This window comes from Ipomoea triloba, chromosome 3, assembly GCF_003576645.1.
Source record: "Ipomoea triloba cultivar NCNSP0323 chromosome 3, ASM357664v1".
Taxonomy (NCBI): Eukaryota; Viridiplantae; Streptophyta; class Magnoliopsida; order Solanales; family Convolvulaceae; genus Ipomoea; species Ipomoea triloba.
The window spans coordinates 1347244-1371370 of record NC_044918.1 but is presented as its reverse complement, the minus strand read 5'-3'; the positions used below and the strand labels follow the sequence as shown (position 1 = coordinate 1371370).

The 24127-nt window shown below is 38.6% G+C and overlaps 2 protein-coding genes across 4 annotated transcripts; one reads left to right on the top strand and one right to left on the bottom strand.

The window, feature by feature from the left end:
* The first annotated feature begins 2195 nt into the window (after positions 1 to 2195).
* Positions 2196 to 5218, top strand: LOC116013803 (amino acid transporter AVT6A-like). The gene is made up of 6 exons (XM_031253732.1): positions 2196 to 2349; positions 2734 to 3257; positions 3365 to 3517; positions 3760 to 3963; positions 4108 to 4573; positions 4659 to 5218. The coding sequence occupies exons 2-6, from the start codon at positions 2828 to 2830 to the stop codon at positions 4795 to 4797; spliced, it is 1392 nt and encodes a 463-aa protein (XP_031109592.1). The 5' UTR covers positions 2196 to 2349; positions 2734 to 2827; the 3' UTR covers positions 4798 to 5218.
* Positions 5219 to 5421: 203 nt separating this feature from the next.
* On the bottom strand, positions 5422 to 23899 carry LOC116013801 (protein furry homolog-like). Of its 3 annotated transcripts, none has more exons than XM_031253729.1 (18): positions 23793 to 23899; positions 23441 to 23628; positions 23182 to 23297; positions 16181 to 16226; positions 15783 to 15855; positions 15621 to 15678; positions 14905 to 15000; positions 14168 to 14285; positions 13824 to 14102; positions 13371 to 13472; positions 12885 to 13242; positions 12682 to 12795; positions 11659 to 12287; positions 11356 to 11552; positions 10768 to 10990; positions 9980 to 10099; positions 9113 to 9877; positions 5422 to 8659 (listed from the first exon to the last, which is right to left on the bottom strand). In XM_031253729.1, the coding sequence occupies exons 2-18, from the start codon at positions 23543 to 23545 to the stop codon at positions 5663 to 5665; spliced, it is 6396 nt and encodes a 2131-aa protein (XP_031109589.1). In that variant the 5' UTR covers positions 23546 to 23628; positions 23793 to 23899; the 3' UTR covers positions 5422 to 5662. The 3 variants fall into 3 exon arrangements, with proteins under 3 accessions (XP_031109589.1, XP_031109590.1, XP_031109591.1); XM_031253730.1 differs by having other exon boundaries at positions 13824 to 14090; XM_031253731.1 differs by lacking the exons at positions 13824 to 14102; positions 14168 to 14285; positions 14905 to 15000; ... (4 more) ...; positions 23441 to 23628; positions 23793 to 23899 and having other exon boundaries at positions 12885 to 13254; positions 13371 to 13439.
* Positions 23900 to 24127: the final 228 nt, after the last annotated feature.

Here is a 24127-nt window from a genome sequence, read left to right as displayed (position 1 = left end):
ACCCGTGCGATGCATGGATAAATATTTTAAATTATATATTTAGATAATAAAATTAAAGATAAAATAATAAAAAAAATTCTAATATTGAATGTGTACAATTATTTTATTATGTGATTAGTGTAAAAATATCACTCAATATAACATTTGTTCTCTTGTAATATTGAATTGCTTGTATATATTAATCGTCACAATATTTTGCATTGAAATGTAATGATTTATATATTAGTCTCAAAATCAATTAGATACAAATTATATTAGGAAAATTATATATATAAAAAAAAGGTTGAATAATTATAGTACATTAATGTCGAAAAAATTATTCAATTATTCTTTAGTTATAATTATAATAATATTATACTTTTATATATATTACTTAAATAATTACACGGAAGAAGGGAATGAGAATTACCATAATTATTACAATAAATAAAAATTAGGCAATTATATTAACATTTAATTATTAAGCTAAGTATTTGCACCTAAAGAAAAGATAACTATAATTTATTTTGTGCCAATAATATTATACTTAAGTATAAAAATATGTATATAGATTATCATAAAATAATCATAAAAATCACATGGGAGTAGGTGACGAGAATTGCCATAATAATTATTAGCAATTATTAACACGTGAATAATTGATTTTGTACGAATATATATATATATATATATATATATATATATATATATATATAATATTAGTACAAAATCAATTATACTTTATAATAGCAAGTATAAAAAATGAGATAATTATCTAAGCATTTTGGATGGAGATGCACCAATTGATAGAGACAATTAATCATTATCCTTAGCAATTTAGTTTACACATCAAAAATGAGAAAAAGGGGACAGACTTAAACGAATAGAAGATGAATTAGTATAACGATGCATGAAGAGGCTAGGATCAATAGGTTTCTGAACAATTGAATGTTCTTCCAGGCTCAAAAGCTTGCAAACACCTGGTCAGTACATAACTACTAACATGAGGAGACGAGGGAGGCAAGTGCAAAATGAAGAATTATAATTTTTTCCTGTCACCATCCATTGTATTTATAGGTAGGGAATGTGAGAATTATAAATTAATAATATCAAATTCCTTTTTCAATTTACCTCTTAATCAAATATTATTTCAGTCTATTAGGAATCTTTATAATTTTCCATTAGTTAATAAAATTTTCTTACAAATTAGCTTTACTAATTATTTTTCCAATAAATTATGTAATTAAATATTAACGTGTTATAATCAATTAAATATTGACATAAATATTACTAATAGATATATAGATTATATAAATATAGATTATTAGCATATGTTATTAGCATATATATATATATATATATATATATATATATATATATATATATGTATGTATGTATGTATGTATTATTAATATTTAATATTATTATGATTATTATTATTATTATTATTATTACCATATTACTAAAATACCCCTACATTTGGGCGGGAAAATTCTAGAGGAGGATAATGCTTTTATATATAGTATAGATGTGGCAATTCACGTTTAATCTTTTTTTTTCTAGAATATCTTTCTTTAGTCATTTTTTTTTGTGAATATCTTTCTTTAGTCATAATATTATTATGGCATGACCATTTTTGTCATCAATCAAACAAAATTGTTAAAATTTTGTAAATTAAAAGAACATTTAATTTCACCTACAAGAAGAATTAGGACAAAAAATAGAATTAACTCAAATAAAAATATTATATTTTATTTTCATACTGTTATTTAACTTCCAATGTTATATTATCTAAAGTAATAAATATATTTTTATATTCATTAGTTAATTTCACCACAAGATAACCTGAAATCATAACAAAAATTTATAAATAGAAATAATTTTAAGAGTGATTGAGTGATCATACATTATTTTTTTAGTAAAATAAATAATTTGATAGCAAAGTAATAAAAAAAAATAAATAATCAAATCCAGTTAGTAAATCAATAAAAGCAAACAAATTAAATATAAAATCTGATCACATGATTCTAAAGTTTAATTTACCTACTCAGCATTGTTTCAAAAAAAAAAAAAAACTACTGAACATTATCGAGTCTGCAATTATTATACTATCTTTTTGAATAGAACTGTACCGGATGAATAAGCACAGTTGATATTTCGCGGTACACGCTCTTGGGCCGTGATTATCTATATATAACGGTGTGGTGCTCAAGTAGTTTTATTCACCTTCTTCGTCTCAATAACTTTTAAAGATCCTTTTTTTATCTTCTGGGTCCTTGACTCCTGTCCGTATTCTTCAACTATCATCTCTCTCTCTCTCTCTCTGCTGTGAATCAGGCGATTGTGTAGTTGTTCTGTAGTCTGTTTCAGGTATGATTTCTTCTATATAATTGGTTATCAGTCGTGGGTTGAATAGATTGAGTGAATTCTGGGGTTGGGTGTTTCTGATTTCTGTGTTGGAATCTTATTGGAAAATTTGACAGTAATTGCTTGTTTTAAGATGGATAAGCACAATTTGAATTTGGATGGTGTTTGTTTAAGTTCTGTTCTTCCAATTTATTTGCAGCAGTTAAAACTTTAGAGTTTAGATCATGTTTGCAACTGAAAAACATAACTGAATTGGGTACATGGGACTAGTTTTATCCACTTTTGCTAGCAATATTAGCTGTTGAAGCCCTGAATTTGTAATGTTTGTAGTGATCAGAAAGTTTTTAAGAGCTGATTTGATTTCTTGTGTTTTTGTTTTGGATGTAGAGGTGTTTGTTTAAGGATTATAGAAGTGTGAGGTTCTGTTGTTGTCTGCTTTGCATATACTCATAAAAGATTCAGATTTCCCTTTAAGAGGAGGATGACGATTGAAAACATTACAGTAACAAAGGAAAAGAGGTCAAGAAAGAGCAAGCAGGTTGTGATTGATGAGAAATCTCCATTGTTGCCTACGAAGCACGGGGAAGATGCTGGATTTGATGAATTCAACGGGGCCTCGTTTAGTGGGGCGGTTTTTAATTTGTCCACCACGATTATTGGTGCTGGAATCATGGCTTTACCTGCAACGATGAAGGTTTTGGGGCTTTTTCTAGGGATTGCGATGGTCATCTTTATGTCGTTCCTGACAGAAGCTTCGATTGAGTTGTTGATTAGGTTTAGTAGGACTTCGAAATCGGTTTCTTATGGAGGTCTTATGGGTGATACCTTTGGAAAGTTTGGAAGGATTATACTCCAATCATGTATATTAGTGAACAACATTGGTGTCCTTGTTGTGTACATGATTATCATAGGTAAGAATTAGTTACATTTATTTTGTACTCGGTGTAGCCATTTCAAGATTTTTGTTATTAATTCTATAAGCCTTCTAATAATTGCGGTTTAATTGTGGTTTTGAAAGGCGATGTACTCTCTGGAACAACCGAAGATGGAATTCACCATACTGGTGTTCTAGAAGGGTGGTTCGGGGCACAATGGTGGAATGGAAGGCTCTGTATTCTTCTGGTCACTACCATTGGCATATTTACACCATTGGCTTGCTTAAAGCGTATTGGTAAGTTTCTCGTGATTATCATTTATATTGGAGGGTTGATTTGTGTAATTGTTGCCAATCGTATAATAATTGTTACAGACGTATCATTTCTCTAGCATGATGCTCTGTGCTTGGAGTTTCATGTCGTTACCTCTAGATAGCATTTACTTGCTACTGAGAGTTGAATTTAATAATTTCTATCCCGCTTTCTTTGCTTGCTGTATAACACCGCCAAGTCTAATTTCATTCCCTTGTCGTTGCAGATTCATTGAAATTTACGTCTACATTATCAGTTGCACTGGCTGTTGTATTCCTTGCTGTAACTGTGGGAATCACAATATACAAGATAATAAACGGAACTGTTCTGATGCCCAGATTACTTCCTGATGTTGATAACCTGACCTCACTTTTTAAGATCTTCACAGTAGTTCCGGTCCTTGTCACTGCGTATATCTGCCACTACAATGGTATGTAACGATCTGATGATATAGTTGCTTAGAGATTTCAATCGAAAATTACTCCAGTATAGATATTAGACGGTGCTATACAAATCTTTTCAATTAGTGTCTCTGTGTCAGGCTTTCCTTTCTGAAAACATGAATGTTTTGCAGTTCACTCCATTGACAACGAGCTTGAGGACAGCACACAGATTAAGTCAATTGTCAGAGCCTCTCTCACGCTTTGCTCAAGTGTGTATGTTTTGACGAGCCTCTTTGGGTTCCTCCTATTTGGTGATGGAACCCTTGATGATGTGCTAGCAAACTTTGACGCGGACCTTGGACTTCCACTCGGTTCTTTGCTCAATGATGTTGTTCGTGTCAGTTATGCTGCTCACCTAATGCTCGTCTTTCCAATTGTTTTTTATCCCTTGCGTCTGAACTTGGATGGTCTGCTCTTCCCGTCTGCAAGGCCTCTGGTTTTGGACAATGTGAGGTTTGCAGCGATCAGCATTGGGCTTATAGCTGTCGTCTTTCTAGGTGCGAATTTCATCCCCAGCATTTGGGATGCGTTCCAATTCACAGGTGCAACCGCTGCTGTATGCATTGGCTTCATATTCCCCGCTTGTATTGCTCTCAGGTGACAATTCTTTTGATTGAACATATAATAATCTGTCGCTGAATCTTTTATTTGTTTTTTGACACTGTTGATTTTCATGTGCCAGGGATCGGTATGGCATAGCAACAAAAAGGGATAAGATCTTGTGTGTATTTATGATCGTCCTTGCTGTGTTCTCAAACCTGGTGGCCATATACAGCGATGCATATACATTGTTTAAGAAGAATGCATCAAAACCTGAATGAATGTGGCTGGAACTGTGATCTATATTCACGGGGAAGGCTGGTGGTTATTTTCCCCCAAACCGGGAAAGCAACAAGCATGGAAGCGTGGCAGGATCATGTGAAGACTGAAGTGCATCAGAGAAACGCGTTTTTAATGAACTTACTGAAGTCAAGTTTGAATAAATTCATGCATTCATGCATTCTGTTCAATGTCAAATTGAGCAGCGATGTTCGACATCTATGCAGGGCTGTGTAGATCTGGCTACATTCCTGTCGTTTTCGTTTTCGTTTCTAGTTGAGATTGCTTTGCATGGATGCTGCATGTAGAATAGAATGCAGATTGTAGAAAACTCAAATGTGCTTTATGTGAAATATATATATGTAAGGATATTGGTTTCTTAGTTTGGCATACCCTTTTTATTGACTTCAAATTTGGCATGAATGTCTCACCTGCTCTTTCAGCCACAATTGTCATATTGTTTTCCTTGGGAGTGTGAATATGTTCATTTCATTTGACCTTAATGTACACACTGATATGAACATCCAAACTCATAAAATAAAAAGATAATCCATTACAAATGCATATGAACTTCATTTGCATAATTAAAATCATTGAAACATGCAGCAATGAAATTTCACCAGATATGGTAACAAAATGAAGTTACATTAGGGCATTTGGCCCAGCAAAAACCATTTGAAAATGGTACAAAATTGGGGGTAAGGGAGGGTGGAACTTATTAACATTTGAATTAACTATACCTATACCTAACCAAACCATGAATGCCCTAGTAGATTTTATCTATATACAAAGCCTAGCTCCCAGGACTCAAAAACTCTGTTGAGTGCAGGTTTAGGGGGTGGGGAAACAAGAAGAATCATCAGAGATTTATGGTTTACCAGTGCTTGTTACAAAAGGAACTAACCTTCTGTAATCTCTTCTCTTCCCAAGTGCACAGCCATCAAGCACGCGGCCAAGCATCAACCTTGTGTTCTGCAGTGCTACATCTCTTGGTGCAAAGCCAGATTCAGTTACGGATGAACCTGATCCAACTCCCATTGCAAATTGGAATGAGCTACTCCGAGATTTAAACCTGTCTTCTGTCGTGCTGAAGCCATTATCGAATGCCCCTGAGTCATGTGGATGGGAGCTACAGCTCTGCAAGAGGGCTTCCAACACACTAAGTGCCTCCGAACACATAGTGCTCTCCACCAGCTGTGAAACAATGGTGTACATGTGGGGAGTCTGAGCAGCATCCATTGGAGTGTGTTGAAGCATTGCCTTGAGCATGAGAAGAATGACGCGCTGATACTCTAATGGTCCTTTCTCAAGGAGCCGCAGGAGGTGCCCAAATGCGAGGGCTGAGTGTTCAGGAAACCATTCATTGCATATTAATGGCGAAATGCAAGCTAGAAGTGTAATTGTGTTTCTGATCTCGCCACGCGAATAAGCCATGAAAACAGCAGCTAGCTCATTCAATGATTTTGCTCGACACCAGACTGCTATATTGGTTGCAACAGAGCATGCCTTTTGATGCTGTTGTTGGAGAGGTGAAGCAGGCCCAACCATTGTGTCCTGACTAAGCTGTAAGCAGAGCCAGGGAAGTAATCCAGTGATGTTCATCAAGAGTCGTGTTTCTGCATCGCCAAAGATCGAATCACACATAGGCACAGTGATACGCAATAGGACTTCAACTGACACAGCATGACTGACAGTTGACATAAGTCCTTTAAGAACCAATGGCTGCACTCCTTCAAACAATTGGGCCTTTGAGTTTAAGGGAGATGGTTTGCCCAGATGTCGAAAGTCTGAAGTGTCGCCAATATTAGAATCAAGCTCATCGCGAGGCATGCTAGAAAGCAGCACATTTTCTGTAGTTCTATCCCGGAATGACAGACGGTCAATTACTCGAGAAAAGAGTTCCAGCACCTGACAGTAAACATGGACGTAGTCTGTTTGCATCATAGCAACACAACCCCAGAAAAGCTGGGGATAGAGTATAACCTTCTGTGGCCCCATATTCTCTACCATCACCTGCAACGTCAATAGGATTTCCATAATGAAGCCTAGAACGCCTGGTACTGGATTTCCCAAGCACCGGTGAAGACACCTTAGCAGAGATACACAGCCATCATTTGTCACAGGAGGTTTTAGAGCACGGTAAATCTGGTGTGATCTGCAAGCAAGGTGTCTGGATGTGCACTCCATAGCCCATTTCAATGCCTCTGCTCCCCAGGTTTCTCGCAGATCTCCTTGGAAGAAGATAGCATCTACCATGCACTGCACAAGAGCAGAAAGGAGAGCTGCACTTGGTAGCTCTGTTCTTACTACAGTGGGGTCCTCATTCTCCCACATCATGCTACCTCGCTTGGACTGTACATATTTTATGAGGCTCACAACCTGCTGCTTGTTCTCACCATCATTATTTTCAACGTCGTACAACTCCAAATGCCTGCCTGCAAGCGAATAAAGGAGATTGACAAGCAGGTGTTGGCAATGCTTCAACACAATATCCTGTGAACTATCCATAGAGACAAAAGTGACATGAAAGAGCAAAGGCAAATGCTCCCGGAAATCCTCATCATTCTCATAAGCAATTTCAGCAAGTAGAATTAATGCAATGTCTGCACGAGTGAGAGAGTGCTGTTGATGCACTTGTAAAGCCGAAAGAAGTTCTTTTGTGTTAACACTGTGAATTCCAGCCCCAAAATGGAAACCATCTTCACTAGAGGCTGGTGTATCAATAAGGTAGTCTGCACTGTCTCGAGATCCATGGCGGCCTCGCAGAGTTCCAGTTGAATTTCGGACTCCTAGGTGTGTCCCTGACATGTTCACCATTGGTGGAAGATGTTGGCTAGACCGACTAGCACTTACAGGAACAATATTCAATTCAGATGGCATACTTAAGGACCCAGATATACTCCTGCCTCCTACAGTTCCTGATCTCCAGCTCAAGGTTCCACTTGTACTTCTGGATTGACCATCAAGAGATCCTCGTACTAGTAAAGGTGACATATGAGTCTGGCTGTCTACAATTGATGCAGCTTGACTTACAGAAGGACCCTGAGAAAATTCCAAAATGAAATTCCCACTTCCATCCTTATTTAAACTTCGTCTCAAAGGTTCTACATTATCCTCAAGCATCCGCTGGGCCAATTGGTAAACCAAGTGATCAATAGTACGTTGAGGGCAAATACGGGCTAAATATAAACTAACCCTTTTGGCAACAGAGAAATATGTAGCAAATGCACCACATATCTCTGCAGACGCATTTGAATCAGAGTCTTCAATTCCTTTCATGATCAAGAAATCTAATACTGGACTTATGTTCCTAGGTTTGCTAGCAATTGTGCTCCAAAGCTTTTCTATTTCATCCGGAAACTGATCGCCATGTCTCCATGTAACATAATATAGGCTTTTCAATAATCTATCACTCCAACCAGAGTCCTTCAGTTTCCAGAGATTGAGATTCTCAATCCATGGAGCCATGCAGGTTAAGACCTGATGCTGTGCAATTATATCTACAGAATCAAGCTGCCTCTGCATAATTTCTTCGCAAAGAAGCTGGCTCAATCCGGGATGATCCTTTGCAAGTTTGCAAGAGAGTTTATATTGGAACTGTTGATATGAGTCAGGAAGGTTTCCAACAACAGCAGCCCTATAACTTCCAGGCCCCTCAATCCCATCCACAGCCCACTCATGATCTGAAAGTGTTTCAAGCATTTGAAGGGCATCATCACGAATTTGTCTGGAAGGATCCACCACCTTGTAGAGAATCAGGCTTAGTAGCCTCTGTATTTCACATTTTGGTATCTCTTGGCTCATATAAACTTCAGCCAACACACTAAAGTAGCCATCAGCAACTGCAGCATCAGAGTAGTAGCACTATACAAAACCAAAGTTCACACTAATTAATACTTATAAGGAATAGTTGCATGAAGACTAAAGTTAAGGCAAAAAATGCATATAGAAATATTAGCAACCATATTGCAAATAGACCCTGTCCATTTAAAAATTATAGTATGATCATGCCTCAAACTTCCATTCTTAGAATAGTTTAGATGATGGATTAGAGTCTATCAACCATGACAACAGGAGATCAAGAGACCAGCAATGAATTCTAATTTAAACTTCAAGAAAAAGATGAATTATATGTGGGGAAGTGTTAGCACCATTTGATATGATGATTTGTCAAATGACACATTGAGTAGATATAAATAGTTTAATTTGTTGCACAAAGTTGGTTTGTCCAAACAGAAAATTAAATGACTCAGCAAACAAGTAATAGTAAATGGAAATATGCATCTTGAACTTCCAAAGGATGGAAAATATATTTACCTGATCAATGCAAGCTGGGAATAGATCCAAATTAGTGATGAGAAGGTTTTTTAATGCTAGTTTTGCAAGTGAAACTCGACGCTGGCCTCCTCTGTGCCTGTCGCGTCCAGTTGCTCCTCGACCACCTTCTCCAGTGTATTTCGAATAGGATGGAGTTCTTGGATCAGCTGGTGAATGACCAAATGGAACCCTGGCTGCAGGTTCAGTGAATAGGCTATTGATCCAAGATAACACACGACCACTCATCTTTCTTGCATTGTCATCAAAGCATGGGCCATATAAAAGTGAAGCCAATGCATTCATGATAGCCCACTGGATTACCTCAACCTGTTCACCCAATTCTCTTTCAAACGACATTCTGTCTGCAGATCGACTGTGTTGAGAAGACTTGTAGCGTTCAACTTCACGTCGATAATCATTAACACCATCCTGATTCCATATACTGCCAGTTTCATCATTCCAGGAGAGAAGCAGGTCAAACAGCCGCTTTCTTACTCTAACATCAAATTTCTCAATTTTTGAATCAATAAATTCACGGGCCAGAGATCTCAGTACAGAAGCAAGTGCATAACGGAGCGGTTGCATCTCCTGAAAGTTCTCAGCAGGTGCTGTTAATATTTGTCTAGTTATTTCTTCAATAAACTTAAAGTAGTGTAGATGAAAAACTGGTTTCCGGATTATAGTTCCAGGCCAGATATTATCAGCAACACCACGGTATATATTTGCAATATGCATACGAAGTTCATCACGGCGAAGTTTTTGACTCTGCATCAAAGCAAGAATACATCCAACAAAAACATCTAATCAATCCCCTTATGAATAAAAACATACCCAGATGAAAGAAGTGGCCATAAAAATTGAATATACCTTCCATTTTGGTTTCCCTTCTGTCTCCGTAGAGACCTCATCAATAAAAGATGAAAGCTCACTGAACATGACTTCACATACTTCCAGATGTGAGTGGCCAAGAGCCGTAGTTGCAGCATGCTAACAGAAGAAATCACAGCTTAGTTGATATAAGAAAACAATATCCATCGGTTTCTCTTTATTTTCTTAATTTCCTTTCTGGATGGACAAATTACCAGTGTGTAGAGGTAAATGTCATCAAGTATTCTCAGGCTACTAAAGACTTATACAGTGGAATGGTTGATAACTTGCACTTGCAATGCACTTAGTAACAATACCATTGTAGAGATTAGCACAGAGACTATATTAAGATAACTAACAACCATGCAGCTTAACTTCATTCAGATTCCAAATCATTTTGTATTCATTTACAATTTTCCAAGCTTCTTGTGTTACATTTTTAGACATTTTGCATATACATTAACAAATTACTTAAAAGAGAGCAATACCAAAATAAGGTTTCAATACTAAAATAGAAATTTAATTGAATACTTATCCTGAAGAATGAACAAATCAAGCTATCTATTAAATGCTCCTCATGATGCTAACTTCTAATTATGGACAGCTTTCAACCATTTAGAAAGAAGATCATAGAATTGGTTTTTTCTAAATACCTGGAAAGCTCTCAAATTAGTATGGAGTATTCACTAATGAGTACAACAAAGACTCCATCCAACAACCTTGTGCAATTAAAAAACATCTTGCTGTTTTCAAAAAAAAAAAAAAACATCTTGCTAGAAACTACTTACTATTTGTGCCTCTGAACCAGATTTTAAGGATGGGAATATAAGGTGGAATAATTCCTTAGTCGCTGCTGAATCCCCACCATCCCGACTATCAGGGGGGCATGAGCATGCAAATATTGCATACATCAACCATTGGTCTAACTTGTTGTCTGTATCCTGAGACTGATGAGCCTTTCCACCAAGTTCTGCTGGTGTAATATGGGCAAGACGCTGAATAATTTCCGACCTGCAAATAATACCAAATTGAGATGTATGTTCTGCTTTTCTGCGAAAAGCAACCAATTCTGCAAGGAGCATAGATATTTAAGGAATTGCATGAAGGAACGAAATAGAACTTGAGGTACACTGTCTGTATGTGTAAAAATGACCAAGATACATCCCATATTCCCATCCATTTCCAATTGCCTAATTTGATAAGGCACAATATTGGGGGAAACATCCCCAAAGTCCAAGCTATTGTTCTTCCACAGGAGAGAAACTTCCTCAGCCAAAATACGTGTTAGATATTTCACATATGTACGATAATATTTTGGCCTTGCCAACTATGCCAAAGTACCTATCAAGTTTCTAAATTTCAAGAAACCTGCTTACTTTGCTTCCTGAACAGGGTTTGGACAGAGCTCAGCAGCATATTTTACAAGCTCACTAAGACATCGAGCCACCCGGTTCTTACAAGGACTCTCAAACAGTATGGATTGTAGAGTAACATCGGGAGGCATGGTATCAGATTCTCGCCTCATATCAAAAGGGCACCCAGAGTCCCAGTAACTACTCTGAACAATATCATCCTGAAAGAAAACATACATACTTTATGAATAATATCATTTGAATCTTATGGTTACGAAAATAAAACCTAAATTTTCAAACATAGAAGTTCAAGACCATGTCACCCACCCCATGCTCCTCTAAAACATCAATTATGAATATAGGTTCAGCCTCGTATCTCAAACTATGATCTGCATGATCATGATTTGAAAATTGAAGTGTGTCATTTCGTAAAGCACGAACACAACGTAGTAACTCCCATGATGTGTGTCGGATCTGACCATCCACAGAACTTAAGAAAATAAGACCAACTGCTTCCATCTCTGATGCTTGGAATTCAACTACTTCCTGTGGATGACGGAAAGAAGACTTCTTGAATCCCTCAGTTCTCTGCACACGCTTTACCTCTGAATTATCAGCCTCCATCTTATCATCATATATACATGCTCTCCATAAACGCAGGAGTTCCAGAAGACGTCCCAGAGATGTTTGTATGAGAAGCGGGAAATCATCAGGAAGACGTAAAATAAAGCTTGCCATTCCTCTCATAACTTCAAAACGGCGATGTGGTAGGTATCTTACTATCCGATTTAGTACCTGTGCAGCTTCTTCACGTACACCAGGATCAATGCTGATGCAATGTTGAGGTATTATCTCAGTAATTTTATTATTTCTACCAACTTCTTCAATCAGATATGGTATGCACTTCAGGACTGAGCGGAACAGATATACATGGGACTTCTCCTTTGTTATAGAATCTGGAGGAACAAAAGCATTTATGTATATGCAACTTGTCATCAGAAGTCCATAATTTCAAGCAATAAAGGACAAGTCAAGAAGTAGAGATAGAAACATCTGCTTGAAGAATAAATGGAACAGTGTGCAAGGAAAGTTTATGAAAAGTGGAAAGATATGCCTGAAGAAAACATTTAACAACAGTTCTTGAATTATTTTGCTAGGGGTAAAATTGTGGGAAGGGGGTTGCCAATTCAAGCCATAACATTTTCAAATTCAATTGAGCAAGTAGAAATTCTCAAACCTCTGTCTGAATAATCACATTTGCAAATTCAATTGAAAAGAATCAGCTTCCTCTCTCGCACAAGTAGTTGCTTAAAAAGAAAGGGACACACAAGTAGCTGCTTAAAATATTACCTATTGCAGTCCTTGGAAAAGTCAAAAGAGCCTGATTGTAGGTCCTATGGCAAGTTTTTAAAATGGATTCAATTGCAGCTTTCACTTTTGGAACGTAGTGGCCGATACCACGAACTGTCAATAGAAAGAACCAAATGAGTTTAATAGTAATAATTGGATAAGAGATGATAAGGAATACTAGCAGAGAATACACAATAAATTACCATCAAGAATTTCCAAGCCAACTTGCTGGCTGCTTGGAGACATGACAATAGCAAGCAAAGCACGGAGGCCAATGACTTTAGCTTCACTCGGACTATCTTGCTTCAGCAATTCCAGTATCATATGGTTCATTGCAAAATCAAGGTTATGCTCAGCAATACTTACACAGAACTCAACTAGTTTATCATGTTGAACATCCTGTGTAAGCATGCCTTTTCTTAGAACTGTCAGAAGCTGTGATGTCACACTGTCTTGATAATCCCATACACGGTTTGGAGGTTGAGAATCACCATGAACACTCAAGTAAAATCTCAGAACACGATGTAAACAATCTATGGCCATGAATCGCTGGTTCTTGTCCTACATAATAGACTGAAATTATAATTTTTTTCAAGGATCTTGTTGAACTTGGTCAATATATAATCAATCTGAAAGGATAACATAAGATGTTGCTAGTAACCAGCATAAAGTAACTACAGGTAACTTACCCTTAGATGCTTATACAGTTGTTCCATGTGAGGACCAAAGTTATTGAGGAAAAGATTAGGATCGCCAAGGCAGAGAAGAAGTGTAACTAAAGGATAACCAACCTAGATTCCAAGATGGTAAACATCAGAGAAAATAACACCCATCTAAAAGTAGAAAATAGTGATAAAGTATGAAAAGGCAGAAACATATATGTAATATCATGAATACACAGCACTCCTCTTTTTTTAAAGCTGAGGGATAAGGAATTGAATGATTTTAAATAAAGGATTTTTTTTAAAAAAAAGAACCATTGTAGTTAAAACAACACTCTATGAGAAGAAGAAAAATAACTTTTTCATACGATTTGGTAGGTAAAATATGTGAGTGCTTCCAGTGTTTGAAAAATAAACAAATAAGAAACCATAGATGTTGCAATAATGTGGAAATCTAGATATGGCTTTTAATATGCTTACAGAAATATGTTTGCTCTGTTTATCTATCCAATGCATGAGCTGAATCCTTATTCGTGCCACAGCTTCATACCATAGAAGAAGTGTAGGTTCTACACCTGAAGGAGGCCATTGACCTTTTCCACCATCTGCCAGAGGTGCTAAAATATTTGAGAGCATATTGCATAAGGCATGATGAAGTTCACTCTTGCGTTTATGAGGGGCACGATTAAGTGGATTGGCTTTAGCCACAAAGGAAGCTGAAGCATTCAGTGCACCATCTGTTTTAATCTGGAAGTGAAGCTGTGAACTGATCAAAATATCAATGCTTTTAAACAAAATTATTCACAAAGTTAATTGACACATACCCCCAGCTTCAGATACCGCATCCCATTTATGATGCTAAGTGTTTCACTTCGAGCAGCACTGGTATCTATTCTACGTGTATTTAGCTCCATAAAAAAGCGTTCCGTGACAGAACTGAATCTGTTGAGATAGAATAGAGAATGCTATTTCATATTCATGTACAGCTAAGCATGAGGTGTGAAAATCATACTGTTAGCGTCGAAGTTAAATGCATAATGCATAAATACCTATCAAAATATCTATAAATCTCCACAATACATAAAAGTTTTATTGCTCAATTATAATCAGAATTTCTATTCTTCTCCTTTAAAATACACCATATTGTATGACTTATAATGTTCTCCCTTTCTTTCAACACACCATAAATTGTATGACGTAGAATATTTTCCTTTTCTTCTCTGTGCTTCAAACTCTTAGAGTTTCTTCTTCTATTTTTATTTTTGGAGGAGGGAATCCAAACTACAAATCTTGAAATGTAAAAGTAATTAAAAGGGAAAGAAAATATGCAATAGCTTTTTCAAGCACAAAGTACTAATAATTATGGCCCTGTTTCAGCCCAGAGCCCCAGACAAGTAAGGCAAGTTCCATACAATTACACACTGCCAAGGGCTTCGTAGTCTGGTGGAATAGGCCTGATACTCAATCTTAAGAGGTCTAAGATTCCTTTCCCTGCACATGTACACACTTCAAGACTCCATAATTATTCTCTTGCAAAAGACATCAGTCTCCTTTCAGTTACCTGATCCGAGAGAGAGCACCAAGGAGATGTGCAACTAAGTCTAGAAGAAGCCCCCTTAAATCAACCAATGAAGGATACTCCACCTGGCTAACAACCCTGCATGTTAAGGCATTGAATTCAATAAAATGGTTAAGCACTTTCAAGCCCCATATCCAACATCTTGCCATATGTGACAAGAAGCCAAGGAAATAACATTTTAATGGCTCTAATTACAATTTTTAAGTGAGAAAAAAAAAAAAGTAAAACAAAAAAAAAAGGAAATCAAATAGCCAAATCAAGCCTATTTAAAGTAATTCTATTTGAAATACAATATTCTGGCCAAAAGGCAACTTATGTAGCTCATATCACTTCTTTTGTGTGCTGACTGCCTGACTCTTAAATAAGAAATATATCATACTTCTTCAATGAACATGCCTCTCGTAGTACCCCAAATGATCAACTCGAAAACAGTTCTAAAAAAAGTACTTTGGCTTCTAAAGAAAATGTCTGACTAGTGCAAGCCAGTTGAAGTTGTATTAATTAGAAGGGAAAGAGCAAGGAGGGTAGAAAGCAGAACATTTTTGTAGCTTAAATACAAGAGTGGAAGAAAAAACCTATGCTGAAGAGATAAAGAAATGATATTTGATAAGAAGCTCCATGTCCTCCCATGTGGGGAGAAAGCAAAAGAGGAAAATAGAAGAGTGAATTGAGTTTAATAAGCTTTTAGAGAACTTTACCTGTCTGCATTTATTAACCAGTCAAAGACGAAATTTTCAAGCCCAATCCATAGCTTCTCTGTCAGTTATAATAACCAAATTAGATTTGACCAAAGAAATTGGGCAATTACACAGAAGAGATAAAGCTGTGGGGACATGTGACCACATGAATTCATTACAAACCTGTTACTCCTTCTTGTGGGCAGCATTCCACAAAACGAATACAAGCAGAGCAAAAAATACACTCTACTCCAAGCTGAATCAGAGAAAATCCTTAAGATGTTAGAGATGAGGATAAATAATCTAGGAGCATCTATAATACACTATATATATATATATATATATATATCAGTCTGTTTCTTAGAATAAAAACTAAATAGTATGAAAACAAATGTTCATTTGAAAAAAGTCATATTTCCTTCAAATTTGGCATAGAAGTTCTAACTTTTCTTATCTTGATGGGTAGTTATAGTAATATAACTTCAAGAACACATCATTAAATTTGGCTGGCATATATGACCCTGCCCGTGCATGGGGTGTCAGCTAGAGAGGGAGAGGTTTGATTAACAAAATAAACCAACCTTTCTCTGAAATGTTGATGCATCGTTTGCACCTTTGGGAGATTCACTGTACAAAAAACCCAAAGTTAATTAAAGTGGTGATTCACAACAAATGTAAACAATTGATGTGAATAGTTATTGCAAGTTAATATTGGTAGTTAAAGAGTTCATAAAACATCTAGTGCCTTAACTTCGGCTTCCACCGCCGGCTTCCACCGTTGGCCTCCGGCCGGAGCTCTAATGGAGCTTTGAGCCGGCGGTTTTGGTCACCTTCTACGTTTGCTCGCTCTTCTTCCGCCCCGACCACCGTCGCAGCTCCGTCCGCCTCCGACCCCGCCACAGATCTTCCTCTTCCGTTTTCTCTCCCTTTGAATAAAATAATAGTAGGTAGGTATTGGGCTTTGTGTTGGTAGTTGTGAATATATGAGAGAATAATGTATATTTGTATATATCTCTATATATAGAACTGTACAGACTACCACTACTTATACAAGAATAGAGAGAACCCTAATGGGCTTATCTATAAACGGGCTTAGGGTTTAACACTCCCCCTCAAGCTGGAGAGTATAGATCATATGCTCCAAGCTTGTTACAAATATGCCCAACTCTAGGAGCTCTAAGAGACTTTGTTAGGATATCAGCCAACTGATCTGCAGAGTTGACAAAGCTAGTCTTGATACTCCCAGACACAATTTTCTCCCTGATAAAGTGGCAGTCAACCTCAATATGTTTGGTCCTCTCATGAAAGACTGGATTTGAGGCAATATGAAGAGCTGCTTGGTTGTCACATATTAATGTCATTTGAGCGACCTGGCCACACTGTAACTCTTGAAGTAAATGCTTAAGCCATATCAACTCACACGTGACAAGAGCCATAGCACGGTATTCAGCTTCAGCACTGGATCTGGCAACAACATCTTGTTTCTTACTCTTCCAAGATATAAGATTACCACCAATGAGTACACAGTAACCTGAGGTAGATCGTCTGTCAAAAGGACAACCAGCCCAGTCTGCATCAGAATATCCCACAACTTGAGCATGCCCTCTATCTTCATACAGTAGACCTTGCCCTGGGGCTCTTTTGATGTACCTCAGAACTCGAACAGCAGCATCCCAATGAGTATCACAAGGACTTTCAAGAAACTGGCTTAATACACTGACTACAAAGGAAATATCTGGTCGAGTGATTGTGAGATAATTCAATTTCCCGATTAGTCTCCTATATCTCTCTCGGTCAGGCAATGGCTCCCCCTGTCCTAGTAGAAGTTTAACATTTGGATCCATTGGATTATCCACAGGTCTACAATCCAACAAACCCGTTTCTTCTAGAATATCCAAGGCATACTTCCTTTGAGAAATAACTATACCACTGTGAGACTGAGCTACTTCAATACCAAGGAAATATTTCAGTTTGCCCAAGTCCTTAGTCTGGAATCGACTGAAGAGATACTCTTTCAGTTTGGATATGCCTTCTTGATCACTTCCTGTTATAACGATGTCATCCACATACACAACAAGATATATGCATTTCCCACTAGAATGGCGATATAACACAAAATGATCAACTTCACTCCGAACCATACCAAACTCACACACCACTGAGCTAAATCTCTCGAACCAAGCTCGTGGAGACTGCTTTAAGCCATACAAAGAGCGGCGAAGCTTACACACCAAGCCAGACTCCCCCTGAGCAACAAACCCAGGTGGTTGCTCCATATAAACCTCCTCTTTAAGATCGCCATGGAGGAAAGCATTCTTGATATCCAACTGGTGTAGGTCCCGATGGTTAATAGCAGCCAGAGACAACAACAAGCGGACTGATGCAATNACGTTTGCTCGCTCTTCTTCCGCCCCGACCACCGTCGCAGCTCCGTCCGCCTCCGACCCCGCCACAGATCTTCCTCTTCCGTTTTCTCTCCCTTTGAATAAAATAATAGTAGGTAGGTATTGGGCTTTGTGTTGGTAGTTGTGAATATATGAGAGAATAATGTATATTTGTATATATCTCTATATATAGAACTGTACAGACTACCACTACTTATACAAGAATAGAGAGAACCCTAATGGGCTTATCTATAAACGGGCTTAGGGTTTAACACTCCCCCTCAAGCTGGAGAGTATAGATCATATGCTCCAAGCTTGTTACAAATATGCCCAACTCTAGGAGCTCTAAGAGACTTTGTTAGGATATCAGCCAACTGATCTGCAGAGTTGACAAAGCTAGTCTTGATACTCCCAGACACAATTTTCTCCCTGATAAAGTGGCAGTCAACCTCAATATGTTTGGTCCTCTCATGAAAGACTGGATTTGAGGCAATATGAAGAGCTGCTTGGTTGTCACATATTAATGTCATTTGAGCGACCTGGCCACACTGTAACTCTTGAAGTAAATGCTTAAGCCATATCAACTCACACGTGACAAGAGCCATAGCACGGTATTCAGCTTCAGCACTGGATCTGGCAACAACATCTTGTTTCTTACTCTTCCAAGATATAAGATTACCACCAATGAGTACACAGTAACCTGAGGTAGATCGTCTGTCAAAAGGACAACCAGCCCAGTCTGCATCAGAATATCCCACAACTTGAGCATGCCCTCTATCTTCATACAGTAGACCTTGCCCTGGGGCTCTTTTGATGTACCTCAGAACTCGAACAGCAGCATCCCAATGAGTATCACAAGGACTTTCAAGAAACTGGCTTAATACACTGACTACAAAGGAAATATCTGGTCGAGTGATTGTGAGATAATTCAATTTCCCGATTAGTCTCCTATATCTCTCTCGGTCAGGCAATGGCTCCCCCTGTCCTAGTAGAAGTTTAACATTTGGATCCATTGGATTATCCACAGGTCTACAATCCAACAAACCCGTTTCTTCTAGAATATCCAAGGCATACTTCCTTTGAGAAATAACTATACCACTGTGAGACTGAGCTACTTCAATACCAAGGAAATATTTCAGTTTGCCCAAGTCCTTAGTCTGGAATCGACTGAAGAGATACTCTTTCAGTTTGGATATGCCTTCTTGATCACTTCCTGTTATAACGATGTCATCCACATACACAACAAGATATATGCATTTCCCACTAGAATGGCGATATAACACAAAATGATCAACTTCACTCCGAACCATACCAAACTCACACACCACTGAGCTAAATCTCTCGAACCAAGCTCGTGGAGACTGCTTTAAGCCATACAAAGAGCGGCGAAGCTTACACACCAAGCCAGACTCCCCCTGAGCAACAAACCCAGGTGGTTGCTCCATATAAACCTCCTCTTTAAGATCGCCATGGAGGAAAGCATTCTTGATATCCAACTGGTGTAGGTCCCGATGGTTAATAGCAGCCAGAGACAACAACAAGCGGACTGATGCATGGTTAATAGCAGCCAGAGACAACAACAAGCGGACTGATGCAATTTTAGCTACAGGAGAAAACAACAACAAGCGGACTGATGCAATTTTAGCTACAGGAGAAAAAAACAACAAGCGGACTGATGCAATTTTAGCTACAGGAGAAAAAGTATCAGTGCGGACTGATGCAATTTTAGCTACAGGAGAAAAAGTATCAGTATAATCCAAACCAAAAATCTGGGTGTAGCCTTTAGCCACCAGCCTTGCTTTAAGGTGATCAATCTTACCATCAGGGCCCACCTTCACAGTATAAATCCATCTACACCCAACAGCAGTCTTACCCACAGGGAGAGGAACCAACTCCCATGTGCCACTGGATTGAAGAGCCTCCATTTCTGTCAACATGGCTAGGCGCCAACCTGGATCCGAGAGAGCCTCACTAGTAGTCTTGGGTATAGGCACAGAAGACAGATGAGAAAGGAAGGCATAGTATGGGGAAGACACACGATGATAGCTCAAGAAAGTATATATGGGATGAGGGTTACGAGTAGAACGTGTACCTCTACGGAGATTAGTGGATGCCTCAGTGGGATCAGGAATAGATTCCAGTGGAAGTGGTAGAACCGCAGCAGGAGGATCAGATGGCCCGGGTGAGTCAACAGGAGTCTCAGCAGGTGTAGGGCGAGGACGGCGTTGATAAACCTGAAAGGAGGGGTTAGGGACAACGGGAAGATCAGCTGGAGGATCAGTACTTTGGGCAACTGGAGGATCAGCTGGAGGACCAAGGTAAGGAATATGGAGGACTTCTCGAACAGTGTCTTTTGGAGAAGGCTGGAAGAAAGGAGATGACTCAATAAAGGTGACATCTGCAGATACAAAGTGCCGCTTGAGTGACGGAGAATAACACTTATAACCCTTTTGTAGCCGAAATAACCTAAAAACACACACTTAACAGCTTTAGGATCCATCTTTGACCGCCCTGGCGTCATGTCATGGACAAAACAAACACATCCAAAAACCCGGGGAGGAAGAGGAAAAAGATCAACAGAAGGATACACAATGGAATATGGGGTAAGGTCGTTTAAAACAGAGGATGGCATGCGATTGATCAAATAACATGCAGTAAGGATAGCATCAGCCCAAAAATGAGAGGGAACATGAAAATGCAATAACATAGTACAAGCAATTTCTACTAGATGCCTATTTTTCCTCTCAGCAACCCCGTTCTGCTAAGGTGTGTAAACACAGGACTTTTGATGTAACATACCCCGAGATTGCATAAAGGATTGGAAAGGAGCAGATAGATACTCTTTGGCATTGTCACTACGTAAAACACGGATGGGAGTACCAAATTGGGTTTGTATTTCATTGCAGAAATTCTGAAAGATATTGAACAACTCAGAACGATTTCTCATAAGGAAAACCCAAGTACATCGTGAATGATCATCAATAAAGGTTACAAAATAATGGAAACCTAAGGTAGAATTGACTCGATAAGGACCCCAAACATCCGTATGCACTAAATCAAAGAGGGACACAGCCCGATTATTGACTCTTCTTGGAAAAGACTTACGGGATTGCTTTCCAAGATGACACGACTCGCAATCTAAAGACTCAACAGAGATACCTGGAACCATCCGTTGAAGTTTGGATAGGCTCGGATGACCAAGACGACTATGAATAAGCAAAGGTGAATCTGTGGATGCACTGGCAGCAATACCCCCTCGCATGTAATAGAGACCCTGCGACTCAAGCCCTGTGCCAATCACCTTCCCCGTACTGCGATCCTGCACAACAACTGAATCAGCAGAAAAGGTTATAGAGCAATTAAGAGTACGGGTGATTTTACTTACCGAAATAAGGTTGAAAGGACTATTGGGCACATATAACACAGACTCTAAAGGGAGAGAGGGAATAGGTGAAGCCTGGCCAATACCAATAGCTTGAGTTTGATGACCATTCGCTAAAGTAATCATGGGTAAATCTTTAGACTGAGAAACATTAGACATAAGCAAGACATTACCAGAAATATGGTCTGAGGCACCTGAATCCAGTATCCAAGTATTAGGAGTACTAGAATGAGAGAGACAAACAAGTGGGGAGGTACCATGGTTGGAGGAAGGTGTGGTAGTAACCTTTCGGAAGGCTTTAAATCGGAGGTACTCTTCATAGTCATTTGGGACGAAACTACTGTGAGCCTGAGCCTCTGAACCAGTGGTCTGCACCATATTGATAGTGGTCTGACAGAACAAATTTTGCAAAATAATATGCAAAACAAATCTTCAGGTCAACAATGAATTGACTGTAAATGCCTGTCAACAAGCTCCGTAGCCTTAGAGAGCCTTATTTTAACATCAAAAGAGTCCAGCACAAATAACTGCTCTTCAAAACTAATCTCAAAGCTAGCAACAAAAAAGTATGCTCTTCAAAACAGATCTGAAACAGTGCAAATAACACACTGATCTGAAACAGATCTTCAGGTCGCCGGAAAAATGCGGCGGTGACCGGCGACGGCAGTGGAAACGAGCGACACTAGGAGATGCGTCTCCTCAAGCCGAGTCCAATGGTGGCAACGGCAGCTCGATCGGAGACCGGAGGAAGAAGTTATGGCCGGAAAACGGTCGGACTTCCCGACGGCGGCGCGTGAGGGCACGTGCGGCGGCGGACGGTGACCGGGTTTGCAGCGGTAGGCTCACGACGACGTCCCTGAGGTGTCTGTGGTGTTAGATCGGAGAAAGAACCACGATACCGACTTGGAACGTGAAACCAGTCGCGGCAGTGAACTCTCCGGCGATGCTCCGATGGCGGCGGCGGCGGGATGGCTTAGGTCCTAGGGTTTAGGCTCTAATACCATGTGAATATATGAGAGAATAATGTATATTTGTATATATCTCTGTGTATAGAACTATACAGACTACCACTACTTATACAAGAATAGAGAGAACCCTAATGGGCTTATCTATAAACGGGCTTAGGGTTTAACAGTAGTCTTGAACTCCCAACCCTATTTTGACTTTACCCACTTTTTATTTTCTTTATTATTGTGTTTTCCTCTCCACTGAGCATTTTTCCTCTCGTTGCTTTCACGAGCTTTTCATTTTCATTAGCATAAATCGTTTAGTTTGATTTCGGCAAGTGTTGATCTTATCCTGGGCAACGAGCAAAAAAGAACGATGACGAAGACCCAGATCTTTGATGAAGCTTTAAGCTCCCTGAAGGAACATAGCTTCCTAGTTATGAAACAGTCTGATTCAAGTTTTCTATAGCATAGTTAGAAAAGTTATTTCTATGTCTGACTGTAAGGAATGGTTTACCATTTCATTAATCGTTGATGTCAACGTTTTATATTATGAATTAATGGAATAGCTACGTTTACCTTCAAAAAAAAAAAAATCTAGTGCCTTAATATTATTAAGGCGTGAATCCTCAGCTGATAATAATTGAATGCGTTAATTTATCTCATTCACACAACATTAGTTGTTTGTGAAACAAAACATCCACATTCCATCTTACTAACTATTCAATATTTAAAATATTACTATCACCTAAATGCATTTTCATGAATGTGAAAATCAAGACAGAAGTCTGCATCTAACTCAGAAAGATGTCTAAATATTAATGGAATTTAGTTAGCTTTACTGTAATCTAAGTTGAAAAATTAAGCACCTCTCTCTCCATCTCAGAAGAGCCTCCAGAAGAGGTACGGGAGTGTGTCGTGCAACCATAGCCAAGGAGTCCAACACTTGATCATAGGCTGGGTCAGATGGTCGAATGTGTCCATCCTGTGTTTGAACAGGTGAAAGCAATACCGATAAACAGAATAAAATACCAATTGCTAAAAACTTTAAAATCCCATGAGGAATCAAGTAAGATTAAACATTATGCGAGTTTCATGTTTTTGAGCTTAAGAGTTAAGACAAGTTACATGCGTTACTTGAGCCTGAGAAGTTTCGATACGACGTCGAGCAAGTGGAAGGAACCTCTGCAGCAAGGCATCAACAATCGGCTTGGCAGCACTCCCAGACTTCATTATTTTCTTATCCAAATTCACCGCAATTAGTTCCAATACCAAGCTTCAGATTCCATATCCATCGCATCACGTTCACATTGAGCCTGAACGTGATCCAAATTAAACGGTCAGAAAACAAAACAAAATAGAATGAAAACAACGATGAATAGTATCAAAACACGCCTGCAATTAGTTTGAAATTCCCACTCAAAGCGCATCTACATCATGTCACATTGGGAGGGAGAAGGAGAAAGGCTCATGGACAAACCTGCCTGAACCAAAGGAGAGAGAGTAATTCTCCTTCGTCTTCCATAAATAGGATTGATCACACAGAGAGAAGTCGAAAATTTCTCGCTCGTACATCTTCTGCATCGCTTTTTCTTTGCTGATTTTAATCAATCAGCATAACTGTTTCATTAACCGTAGAACCGGGTCCAATAAAGCTCATAACCGGTTCAGCAACTGCAGTACGATTTAGGTGCCGTAACGGCTCTATTACGCTGTTGGTTCCACAGGTAATTCTATGTTTTTATTTTTATCACGAGCCGTAAAGTAAGTAGCTCAACAAGTAGTGGATCTTTTCATAATCGACCGGGTAGCGGC

What these genes read in the sequence shown, in the direction of transcription:
- LOC116013801 (XM_031253729.1), bottom strand. Translation starts at nt 23,545, where the DNA reads ATGAAGTCTGGGAGTGCTGCCAAGCCGATTGTTGATGCCTTGCTGCAG. An exon ending in CTTCTGAGATGGAGAGAGAG is followed by an intron (nt 16,227 to 23,181) that starts GTGCTTAATTTT and finishes TTTTTTGTACAG; the next exon opens with TGAATCTCCCAAAGGTGCAA. An exon ending in GGTGCTCTCTCTCGGATCAG is followed by an intron (nt 14,286 to 14,904) that starts GTAACTGAAAGG and finishes CTATCTCAACAG; the next exon opens with ATTCAGTTCTGTCACGGAAC.
- LOC116013803 (XM_031253732.1), top strand. Translation starts at nt 2,828, where the DNA reads ATGACGATTGAAAACATTACAGTAACAAAGGAAAAGAGGTCAAGAAAG. An exon ending in GGCTTGCTTAAAGCGTATTG is followed by an intron (nt 3,518 to 3,759) that starts GTAAGTTTCTCG and finishes TTGTCGTTGCAG; the next exon opens with ATTCATTGAAATTTACGTCT. An exon ending in CCCGCTTGTATTGCTCTCAG is followed by an intron (nt 4,574 to 4,658) that starts GTGACAATTCTT and finishes TTCATGTGCCAG; the next exon opens with GGATCGGTATGGCATAGCAA.